The sequence below is a fragment of the Macaca fascicularis genome, chromosome 11 (genome assembly GCF_037993035.2).
Source record: "Macaca fascicularis isolate 582-1 chromosome 11, T2T-MFA8v1.1".
Taxonomy (NCBI): domain Eukaryota; kingdom Metazoa; phylum Chordata; class Mammalia; order Primates; family Cercopithecidae; genus Macaca; species Macaca fascicularis.
In genome coordinates, this window is record NC_088385.1 from 77,050,966 (window position 1) to 77,063,279 (window position 12,314).

Sequence of the window (12,314 nt, forward strand, 5' to 3'; positions counted from 1 at the left end):
GTTGTTGAAGGACTATTATTAGCTAGTAATTTATTCTGCTTACCCTGTGTTTTAGTATGATTTTCACCTTTCTGGTAACCCTTACTATAGAAATATCTAGCTATTTTAAAGCTACCTTTTGCTACCTTTTATTTCTTTAGAGCAACTGCAAGGAACTTACTTTATCTTTTGGAAGACCACCATTTATCACAGCAGAAAGTAGATATGGATTGGAGAAAAATTGTATTTGAGAAACTAAGGTTATTTTGTAAAGGATAATGGCAATTACTATAGTTATAATTAGCTATCTGGATTTTTAAAAATTCTAGTCTAATTTTTTTAACCTACAAATGTGAAATTGTAACTAGGCTAAGATATGGAATGGGTTAGGTGTGAAATGCAGTTATGCCATTGGTATGATAGATATTTGTGTTTTTGTTTTTAAGGACATACAAAGATTAATACATGAGCAAATTTATTTTCATTAGAAAAAGAATTTTAAGGTACTTATTAGTTTAGAAAGAAGCCATGTATGGCAAACATTTTCCATTGGAGTTCAATCCTGTCACATTGGTGAAGCAACATTTTGAATGTATGGCTTACTCTTTTAAAATGGCATTTTAAATGTTAGATAGAGTACAGAAAAATTGAACCTTAGATCAACTTTCCAAGATGTCAAGCTAGAAGCTATAACTAGTGGAGAAAGAAAGAGTCTAGGTTGCCAATTTCTGTCTGTTAGGACAGACCCAGGAAGGCCAAATAGGTCATTCAGCTGGTAGGTAATCTGAACAAACACCTTGTCAGACAGCAGAACACAAGCTACCATGTGGGGCTTGAGGGTTAAGGTTTTAATAATTTAAGTCAGAATGACAAAACTTAAGGGACTGACTTGAGTGAAAGATGGAGAGAGAAGGAATTAGTAGGTGAGTGTAGATTAGAGATATTATTCTTTTTTTTTTTTTTTTTTTTTTTGAGATGGAGTCTCACTCTGTTGCCCGGGCTGGAATGCAGTGGCCGGATCTCAGCTCACTGCAAGCTCTGCCTCCCGGGTTTATGCCATTCTCCTGCCTCAGCCTCCCGAGTAGCTGGGACTACAGGCGTCCGCCACCTCACCCGGCTAGTTTTTTTGTATTTTTTAGTAGAGACGGGGTTTCACCATGTTAGCTAGGATGGTCTCAATCTCCTGACCTCGTGATCCGCCCTTCTGGTCCTCCCAAAGTGCTGGGATTACAGGCTTGAGCCACCGCGCCCGGCCTAGAGATGTTATTCTTATGGCCACTTATAGTAATTGCACATTGACATTGGTGTAACTAAAAGTTCTTTTGTTTCCCAAGTGCATTGAGTACCACTATTAATTCTATTCAGTTGGCAAACTTTAATTGTAATTCGTGCCATTAAAATGTGAGATCTACTATCTATTGTGTGTTCTTGATGGTTAGAAAGGTTAGCAGTGGAAGAGATACAGAAGGAAGAGTGCCCTCTCTAGAAGTAAGAGTCACTGAGATTAAACAAGAAAGGGAGTTCATCTTGGAATAGATACAGAAGTGCTTAAACCTGGATTTGGCTAGATTTGGGTGGAAGTGATTATGCAGGGCCATGAGGTAGCCAGAGAATGCTGGCTATACTAGACTCGTATGGTCTTCGGTTCTAGTATAGTATGATGGTATCCAAATATGTAAGAGACTTTTCATCCAAGAATTCTTGTGAATACTGTGCATGGAATGATAACTATAGAAACCAGTGGGCATACTCTTGTATTCAAGTTGCATAATGTTTCCTATTTGTTATATTTGAGTGTGTGATAAGCTTTTAGGTGAATTAAGTCCTCACTTAACATTTAAAAGTTTTTTGAAACTGCGACTTGAAGCAAAACTACATATAACAAAACCAATTTTTTGTTCTCATCATCATTACAATGGAATGATGTTGAATGAAACAACATTATTCAAGGACCTGCTGTATGTTTTTTTGCCTAAAATCACAGTTTGCAAGAGCGATGAATGGCATTAAGTGAGGACTTCCTGTACACCTTACAGGCTTCAAGACCCATGAGCTCGCTTAAGCTGTCTCCTAGATTAGAATCAACAGGGAACCAGGAATTAATTTCTTCTGGATAGTCAAAGCATTGGAATTAAGTGGTTGATAGTTGCATTTACCTTTTCTTAGTTACCAACAGGATCTAGGGCCTTGTAAGATTGGAGAAAAAGGAAACTGTCATTTACTGAGTGCTTTCTATGTGCATATTATCTTATAGGCACATAGCTTAGCAAAATATCTGGGTGAATTCATTATACAAATTTGTATCTGAATTCTCAGAGGACCCAGGTGTTTAGTTGGAAGAGGAACTAAATCTGTCTTTCTAAGTTCCGGACTCCTAGCTTGAGAACAATGACATAGTCTCATGCTTCCAGCAGACATTTCTTTAGCCTCCTGCTTTAAGAACACCTATGTGAAAGCTGTTTGCTTCATAGAGAACCCAGAGCACAGGTGGGGTGGTTCAGAAGTGATGCTATCAGCTATTTAAATAGGTGCATGACATATTTTGGTTGCTTTAGGAAATTGTAGGACCATTGAACAGATACTAAATGCTTAGTAATAAGTATGGAGTGCTCTGGGATTTCTTGCTGTCTCGAACACGTGTTTTATAGTTGGGGAAGATAGGACATATTTATATGTAAAATATTAAATAACCGCCTATCATGCTAACACATAGATTAAAGATACCATGTGCAGAATGGTGTAGACAGACTTTTAGGGAGCAAAGTCTGTCTATACCATTCTCCTTGAGGAGAACCAAAAAAAAAGAAAAAGTTATCTATAGTGGTATGGAAAAGCTTCAAAAAGGTGGTAGGAACTAAAGTTGACAAATACTTATTGGGTCCCTACCATACATGTTCTGCCATGCTAGATACTGCAGATGTGTGGTAGAAGAGATCATCTCATTTATGCCATCTCTGCATAGTGTACCTACTGCTGTGGTGTTGCTGCATTATTTGTTGCATGTCTTCATTGCCTTTGTATCCTCAGTACTTTGCATATGACAAGCACTCAGTAAATGTTGAATGCATGATCAACAAGAGGCAGTCTCATATAACCTAGTAGGATAAGTACACAAATGATTTTACTATGTAGTAGAGTAAGAAGTTCAGGGTTATTTGGATATTTCAGATGAGATAGGGCGCATTCAGGATGGTACAGCTGTAGACTATTTGGATATTTCAAAGGCAGGAGTAATCACGTATCTTGGAAAATGATTAGGAAAAGAATTTACTGATGAGATTATATTTGAGATTAGCATTGAACACACTGTGAGTAAACTTATTTTAGCAGTGGGAATAACATCCACAGCATGGGATAGATTTAGGAATGGCCTACTATATCAAGACAGGAGAAACCTGTTAGGCTATTAATACTGATTTCAGCAAGAAGTACAGTCTTCACATTTCTGAGAGATTTATTTCAAGATCATTGCTACTTTCCAAGTTTAAGAACACAACTATAGAATAACATTTTCCACCATAAAACATCTGTTTTTGTTTTTTTGGCGAAAACTATCACTTCATTAGACTATCTTATTTTATCTTCACTTTTGGTACCACCTGTTGGCTTTCTTTCCATAGGTATGTCTCATACACAGAGAGAGCTAATATTTATTGAGTATTATTTACTGTGTATCAGATGCAGTTTTAAGTATTTATGTGAATTAACTCATTTAACCTTCACAACGGCTCCATAAGAGGTTAAGGAATTTGCTCAGGGTTACACGGATAGTAAGTAGTAGAGCCAGGATTATATTACTTTGTAAGAGTAACTATGTGAACATGAGCTGAAAACATCAGTTTCTTTGAAACCTGAATGCCATGACCCTAGAAAGCCATTTGTATGTAGTCGAAGCTACCGGTGTTAAATCCACAGATGCCAAGAATCTATTGAATTAAGACATTGTGATAGAATGTATTCATTCTAATAATTATGTATTTATTGGGTACCTACAATCAATGAGGTATTATTTCAAGATATAAGTAAGAATATGGCAAATAACAAATGTCCTGTTTTTATGGAGCGAGAGAGAGAGGGAATGTTACTACTCCTGCAGTAGTCCAGGGAAAAAAAAAATAGGATGACTTGGACTAGTGGAGGTGTTGAGAAGTGATCAGATTTGGGACATTTTGTAGATAGAGCTAATGGGACTGGATGATGTAGGAGTGAAATAAAGGGATCAAGATTGATTTCTAAGCTTTCAGACCTGCAAACCTTTGTGAATGAGTGCCACTAATCTAGAGCAGAAATGTAGGTTGAGGAATGTAGAGTGTACTTGGGAGATCCACACAGCTGTTCCACAGGTAAAGATTCTGTGGCACTCCTCTAAAGATCCAGCCAGATGTTGAGACTCTCAGCTGATTTGAGCACAGCAGCCACTTCTCATAGCTGTTGAAGCCACTTAGCTCCATCCATGTTTCTTGTCTCATGCATTCTTAGCACATAGAAGGCAAAGCGTGTTCCTCCTTCAGGTGTATAACTTGTCCTTATTTTCATATATCTTGTCATTCTCTCAGACAGAACTATTGTAACATTTATACCCACCTGACTCCCCACCACTGCCACCACCAGACACCTGGCTAAGTCTCATATGTTGTTTAATTCATATACTATCTTCTATCCCCTCCAGGAAAATTTTTCTGCTCCCAGACTCTATTCCCAAGTCTGAGTTAGTTCTTACAAGCACTCAAACACTTCGTGTCTACTGCATGTAAACACCTTGGTCATAGCACTTATTTATTTTTAAGTAGTCTTTTGTGTCTCTAGAACAAGAGAAGGGAAAGTATTCTTGGTGAGGAGTTAGATATGAGTAGTTAAGGACAGATTTGAGGAAAGGAATAGAGAAAGAAGAAAGAAGATTATAAATCAGATATGTAGTATGTAAACAGTGAAATGTCCGTTAAGGTTAGAAAACATCTTTGGGTCTTGACAGAATTTTAATACTATAGAACAGTGGTTCTCAACCCTGACTGCACCCATAGAAACACCTAGGGAATTTTTAAAATTTCACTGACATGATTGCCCAGAATCACAATGGCTGGAGAGGAGACCCAGACATAAAAGCTCCCTGGATGATGCAAACATTATTAACTACCATTAAAAAATGGAAAATGATATTGGTTGCAAAAAGGACATTGAAATAGGAGTCAAGAAATTGGATCATTGTCTTTATGCCTCATTACTTGTGATCTTGAGCAAGTCACTTAATGCCTAGAGTGAGTTCTTGATCTGTAACCTACTTGGATAATCTCTGGAGTCTTTTCTATTCTAAAATACTTTCAATTTAATGAAGAAAATTGCATAAGGAAATCATTTTACAGGGATCATTAACCAGCTAAGTGCAAGACAGGTTGAAGGTAAGAAGCCATTGAGATAGAGCACCATTTAGAACTGTTGCCCTTTTTATTTTTTTTATTTTTATTTATTTATTTTTTTTTTTTTGAGACGGAGTCTCGCTCTGTCGCCCAGGCTGGAGTGCACTGGCTGGATCTCAGCTCACTGCAAGCTCCGCCTCCCGGGTTTACGCCATTCTCCTGCCTCAGCCTCCCGAGTAGCTGGGACTACAGGCGCCCGCCACCTCGCCCGGCTAAGTTTTTGTATTTTTTTTAGTAGAGACGGGGTTTCACCGTGTCAGCCAGGATGGTCTCGATCTCCTGACCTCGTGATCCGCCCGTCTCGGCCTCCCAAAGTGCTGGGATTACAGGCTTGAGCCACCGCGCCCGGCCGTGTTGCCCTTTTTAGTATGGGCATGCCAGTGAGTTCCTAGAGGAAGCTGGCTGCTTTGCAAATGGAAAAGGGGACACTTTGAGGCATCAATTAAGGACACTCTCTCCTACGCCCATAAAGATTTTAGAGGACTTTAAGTATGAATATTCAGGATTTGGTTGCTATGATTTTATTTTTTTCATGTAACTTAGTATTTTTTGTTTCTAGTAAAATATTGAATAAAGAATGACATATTTTGCCATAAGTGTTGAAGGGATGAACTGTTAAAAAGTTTGTGCAGTGAAAATAATTAATGGAATAATTTCTTAGATCATATTCTTTAAGAGTTTCTGAAAAATGATCAATAAAGAATTTGTTTTAACTGTCTAACACCCTGCCAGATAAGAGGCAGGAATCTATTTAGAATGTGTTCATATAGTCCTCCTAATATTGTATTTGTAATTATCAGTTGTTAGATTGAAAGAAAAATTTGACTCAGAATTATAACCTTTTAAACTTTTTAAAAAAATTTGTTCTTTTATTCTTTGTAAAAAGGTGATAACCCTCTTTATAAGATGATTATAAGAAGGAAGTGAGATGAAGTAGTATAGTGCTTTGTTGAGAAGTGCCCGATAAATTTTAATTTTACTGTCCCCCCAGTCACCTGCTCATACAGAACTCATTTATACATATTTATATTTTTGCCTGTTTTCGTTTTTTTATGCCAAGAAACTCCTTGAGTTCTTCCTATTTTTCTTTTTTTCAGCTGTATGTCCTATTCTTGGCATAATATTTTAGAGATGATTTTCTGTGATTGTTTCTAATTATACTAGTGAGAGGTTAGATTTTTTTTTCCCCTTGATCCTATTCAGTTGTGATAGTTTGACTCAAGCATCTCAAAGTTAATGACTTGGTATATTTAGTTTCCCAAAACCAAATCTTTATATATACCTATCCAGTGCCATTAATTCTTTATGTTTTAAAGAAATTCAGTTTTTAAAATAAATTTAAAGTAACAATTATTGAGTATTCAGGGGTTGATGATCCAATTTGAAGTGATGTACTCTTTTTTGATCTTTTTGTACTACTTCAACAAAATGAAACTTAGACTTTTTGAAATTGTTAGCTGTTTTTGTGAAGATTAATTTTCGAAAGCTAAAATTAAACACTGAAAGTAAGTTACTTTATTCCATACGGTCTCTGTCCAGTTTTAGCACTAAAATCAATTCAAGGATGCCAATCCCTAATTGACCAAAGAGCCTTACCATTCTTGTTTTCTTCTCCAGATTTTTTTTGCTGATGTTCAGATAATTTCCAATCTCTAAAATATTCCTGAAATTATAAATTTTTATGATACAGCATAGAATAATATATATGTGGAGACTTGAAGGAGTCAAATCTCAGTGAGCCTTCTGTAGGGCTCAACGATTATTAAAAGGGGGCCAAAGGGGCACTAGATTTTTGAAAAATGTATGTTTGTTTATGGTGGTGAATGTGTAGAGAGGGTGAAAAGTAAAGGAAAAGTAAAACAAGAAAGAAAACTGATAGCTATGAAGATGAGAGAGAAAGAAAATGGAGGGAAGAGAGCAAGACGTGGAGATTTAGAAAAAAGGTTGAAAGCAGCGGGAAAATACATTAGAGGTGTTGCAATTAGTAGGCACTCACAGGGGTGCTAATCAAGAGTTCTGTTGGGCTCCTGTAGTGCTGCTATTAAGGAGCTAAGAGATCTAAATTCTAGTCCTAGTTCTTTGTGTTGCCATGGAGAAGTCAGTTAACTTATATGAGGCTCAGTTTCCTTATCTGTCTGGGAAATGGGAACTAGGTGATCTTTAAGATCTCTTCCGGCTCTAAAATTGTTTGACATATTTTGGTGGTCAGTAACTGTGAGAAACACATTCCTGAGGAAAATTTGCAGCTATAGCTGACTTCAGGACAGCATGTTTAGGGAGTAGGATGTAAGCTCCCTGAGGGTAGGGGCCTTTTCTGTTGTGTTCACTGCTGTATCCCCAGCAGCTAGCACAATGCTTGTTACATAGTAGGCATTCATTAAATGTTTGTTGAATGAATGATGTGAAAAGTATCATGTTGATGGTTATGAGCACACCTAGAAAGCCTTAAAGAAAAATGGTGTGCTTTAGGGAGGGAAAAGACAGATTTCTTCAGAAGAAATCTTAAGCAGGCTGATTTTTAATCTCTTATTCTTCCTTATTTTGTCCCAGATTCAGAGAAAGTGGCTACAGCTAGTGGCATTCTCATAGTCACAAAACTTACGGTGATTGTAGACATACATAACAGTGTACATGTAATCTAAGCCAGTTCCCTTAAAGTGTCTTACAGAAAGGCAGAACCAAGCTTGGGTCTTCATGAAACTTGAGTGAAAAGTATATACGTAGAATATATTAGCTATATTGAATTAGATTGATTGGATTCATTCAGTTGAGAGGCAAAGTTAGGCTACAAGCTGAGATACAGGCTGCCAAATTTAAGATAACAATCAGTGAGATACTCACTAACCACTCCTATCCCTAGGTTAGAAGGTGAAACATTATTATGCCAAAAGATAAAATCACCTTAAGTCCCTAGCACTGAAGTCATCTATTTACTGATTAGCTCTCACTCTATCTTATCCCTTTTATTTAATCTCTAGTTCAGAATAAGTTTGGTTGATGAAGCAGACTAGAAATAGAAAGCACTAAAAAGTGTAGGTCAGGAAGATAGAGGAAAGGAGGAGGAATTCGTAGACAGATATGACAGCGTAAGTGATAGCTGTACTTCTTGACTTTGAAGCATAAAAGGAAACAAAATAAACATATGCTGTCTCTGATAATTATCCTGGATTATTAAAAAATATATAATTCCTATAAGCTGAATGAAAACTCAGGAAATACACATTTTTTAAAAAATAATTTATCCAAAGTGTTTTGTTTTGTTTTGTTTTGTATTGGAATGATAAAACTCTTAGTAGTCTTTAAAAAAATAAATAAACCTATTAGAATGTATAGTCCATCACCACACCTGGCTCCAGGGGTACTAGATAAATATAGGGCCATTATATTTTGACATCTTTTTAAATGTTTTAAAATTTTGTCTTTTATAGGTATATCAGTTTGAGTTTTTTTAACAGTTGCTGGCATTTTATGTTGGGGTTGTAAAAATAGTAATGTTGAGAAATACGTATAAATAGTAAATTGGCTTTTTCTAAAATATATTTTTAAAGGATCACATAAAATTAAAACTACTTCAGCAAAGTGGGGTTAAATGTCTTTCTGTATACATTAGTTGTGAATAAAGACATAAAAACACATGATTGCAAAATTTCATAATGGCCTCTTTGTATGTACACATGTACATATGTGCAAATAGGCCTTTAAGAAAATTTTAGAGCAATATCTATTCATAATATTGTAACTTATTTGTTAGTCATTGATATACTTTATAATGAAATTGAAATATGAAAAATAGGAATATGAAAGAAATATCCATTCATAATATTAAATTTCAGACTAGAACATACTTTTTGTTAAAATCAGAGTTTATTTGGAATGAATCAAATATATCCATTTAAAATTTGCGTACTATGTTAGGTCATTAAAAGTGTCTTAAATTGCCAACTCCAGAAGATGGATAACAATTTCATTCCTGATGGCAATGAATTTCCTTCTTCTGAATTTTTTTATTAGGTGCACTAGGCCTTCCAATGAGGGGGATGAGCAACAATACCCCTCAGTTAAATCGCAGCTTATCACAAGGCACTCAGTTACCGAGCCACGTCACGCCAACAACAGGGGTACCAACAATGTCACTTCATACGCCTCCATCTCCAAGCAGGTATTTATTAATGGACCAGAATATTTTTCAAAATGTATCTTGGTAGAGTAAGCAAACTTTTAATTTTTTAATAAGGTAATTAATTATTTGATTTTCTGGTTCAGTGCCTTTCACTGAGGAAGAAAATACCTATGCTCTTTTTATTTCAGTGCAAATTGTTAAGTATAATACAAGTGGTTTTTATACTGCAGCTCTCATACTGGTTGTCAGTGGGGTGGATATCAAGGGTTAATCACTTCCTGGGGAGCTTTTTCAAAAGGCATCTGTCTTCCTCAAAGAAATATGTGCAATTTAAAATTCCTCCCCAGATGATTGTGATCATTGCTCCCTCACCACACATCCATTGCTCTAATGAGCATAAAGTAAAACAGATGACATAGACTATACATTTAGTATGCAGAGGATAAAACGATATGCCTTTGAAATGAAATTATTCTAAATATGTGTGTGAAATACGTTTATATTTTATGTCACAGTCACACCAGTAGTTCTCTCATCTTAGATACCATGTCAGTTGCACTATAATTTGCCCTTTCTTGTTTATTTACTTTTTCTTTTCAAAGAGCTAGAATGACTAAAGAATTAATAAAAATTAGAACTGCAATTTGAAAGTATATTTGAGATTCTAGGGTTGGACCAATTGATTATTTATAGAGAATTTTAATGAGTGATTGTAGAGAGCTTATTTAGTATAATGGACTTCTTTTTCAGGGGTATTTTGCCTATGAATCCTAGGAATATGATGAACCACTCCCAGGTTGGTCAGGGCATTGGAATTCCTAGCAGGACAAATAGCATGAGCAGTTCAGGGTTAGGTAGCCCCAACAGAAGCTCGCCAAGCATAATATGTATGCCAAAGCAGCAGCCTTCTCGACAGCCTTTTACTGTGAACAGGTAAGATGTTTATTGATACTGTGTATAATTGTCTTTCTGGGTATACTCAGATTTGCCTTTTCATATTTTCACTTTGTTCTTGAGGTGTGGCTTCTCTTTAATAAAAAGTGTGTTTCATCATGCATTTATGTCCAAAGATTCTGTTACCCATCACAAAACAATACGTTTTCTTGAAAATCAGGTTGATTTTGGAAAGCACATTAAAACTTTTTGTTGTTGTTGTTGTTGTTAGAAAAGGATTGTTCTTGGATTCACCACCAGGCAAATTTTAGTTGATATGTCCTCTCTTTATAAAATAAGTTGATTACCTGTGTGGTAAGAGTTCTAGGCTTATGAATAGAACTGGAGACATGTGTGACTGTTACTACCTTGCTTTAGTTATACTTTGAATACCTTCTCAAGTAAGATTTGGTTTTGTGCATTGGAGACTTACCAACCAAAGACTTTTTAAGATCACATCTATAGTATTTGAAAACGGTATCATGTTTAGGGATTCAAAACAAAAAGATGGGTTTTGTACTTTTTCACTTCTCTTTGCATAGTCTTGCATATACTTTGCAAATAAGAGGAGTTACTCGTTTTGTTAGGATTTTCAAGCTGTTTGGGTAATTGTATGAGAATTATGTCTGAAATACAACACTTTCTTGCAAAAGTGGTATTTAAGCTTGATTGCCTACATGTATATGTATATTTTTTAAATGGAGAAATGTAGGGGCAAAATGACCTTGATCTAGTTGTTATTATCATACCTATTTGGTTCACTTTCTTCTGTCTAGTAAAATCTGAATTAAAATAGGTTTAGCACATTTACTGTTTAATCTTCATTCCATAGACTCCGGGTTTTGCTTTTATTTAGATATCTATAATTTTACTGCTCTTTTAAATTTTAAAAAAGTTATTTGTGAAGGGTTATCAAAATTCTCATCTCCTTGATAGCTTTCTAACCTTATATCTTTGTCGTAACTTTATCCTATCTTTGTGCATTCTCATAGTATTGGGCATTGAATGTATATTTAAAATTTTACCTTTCAGTATTTTTTCACATTCTGTTTTTAAAATATACTTTGCTTAAATTGTCAATGTAACATGGATCTCTAAAACCCTGCTTATTTCTACTATTGGCAGATTGTATTTATTATAAATTGTTTTCATCTCTGAGCACTTATTCCATGTTTGATGGTACCTGTAATAGCATCAGCAATTCTAATATGCTATTAAACAAAAATTTCCATTGACTTTCTGGCTCTTCTCTAGAGTGTTTGTTGTTTTGTCAGCTGCATGTTTTATCCAAAAATTGTTTCGTTATAAGTTTATAAATTTAGTCAAAACCCAAAAACCCCTGTCATCTTCATACAGATTAACCCCACTTACAACATTGATACACTAAGTGCCTTTTATCAGAAGAATATATGACGTTAAAGACATGTGGTTTCACTATAGAATCTGCATTAACAATTCCTATTGACACTCTTAATTATTTGGCCTTGCTCCAAGTTCAGCCTTATTTTTTTTTTTCTTCACATGCTTAGTCTTTTACAAAAAAGAGAGGGAGGCATTTGTAACTATTTACGAAATACCAGTTGTGCGTTAATTTAAAATTGGGGACACCATAGACTGTGTTTTCTTTTAAGTATATGAAAGATAAAACTATATTTAGATAAGAATGATGTATTTTTGAGCACTGAATTCAGTTTTAAAACGCACCATTCAGTTCAGGTCAACTATATATTTATTGAATGTCTGTTATGTCTTCCTGAACACTAAAGGGCAGAGGACGCAGGGAGGAGTTTGACATGGGAGGAGTATGACATAAACTCTGTCCATGAGGAATTTATATTCTAGTTGGGAAAGATGGATACTGTATGAGA

The 12,314-nt window shown here is 35.5% G+C and overlaps 1 protein-coding gene across 15 annotated transcripts in view; it reads left to right on the plus strand.

Annotated features, from left to right (window-relative positions):
• CNOT2 (CCR4-NOT transcription complex subunit 2) overlaps positions 1-12,314 on the plus strand; it is a 109,463-nt gene that overhangs the window by 74,552 nt on the left and 22,597 nt on the right. For 9 of the 15 annotated variants that reach the window (XM_074007407.1, XM_015431197.3, XM_074007405.1 and 6 more), the window contains 2 exons: positions 9,405-9,552; positions 10,264-10,446. The exons of the other annotated variants lie outside the window; for them this stretch is intronic. In XM_074007407.1, the coding sequence (XP_073863508.1) occupies positions 9,405-9,552; positions 10,264-10,446 (331 nt within the window). The remainder of the gene's footprint in view (positions 1-9,404; positions 9,553-10,263; positions 10,447-12,314) is intronic. 15 annotated transcript variants of the gene reach the window in all.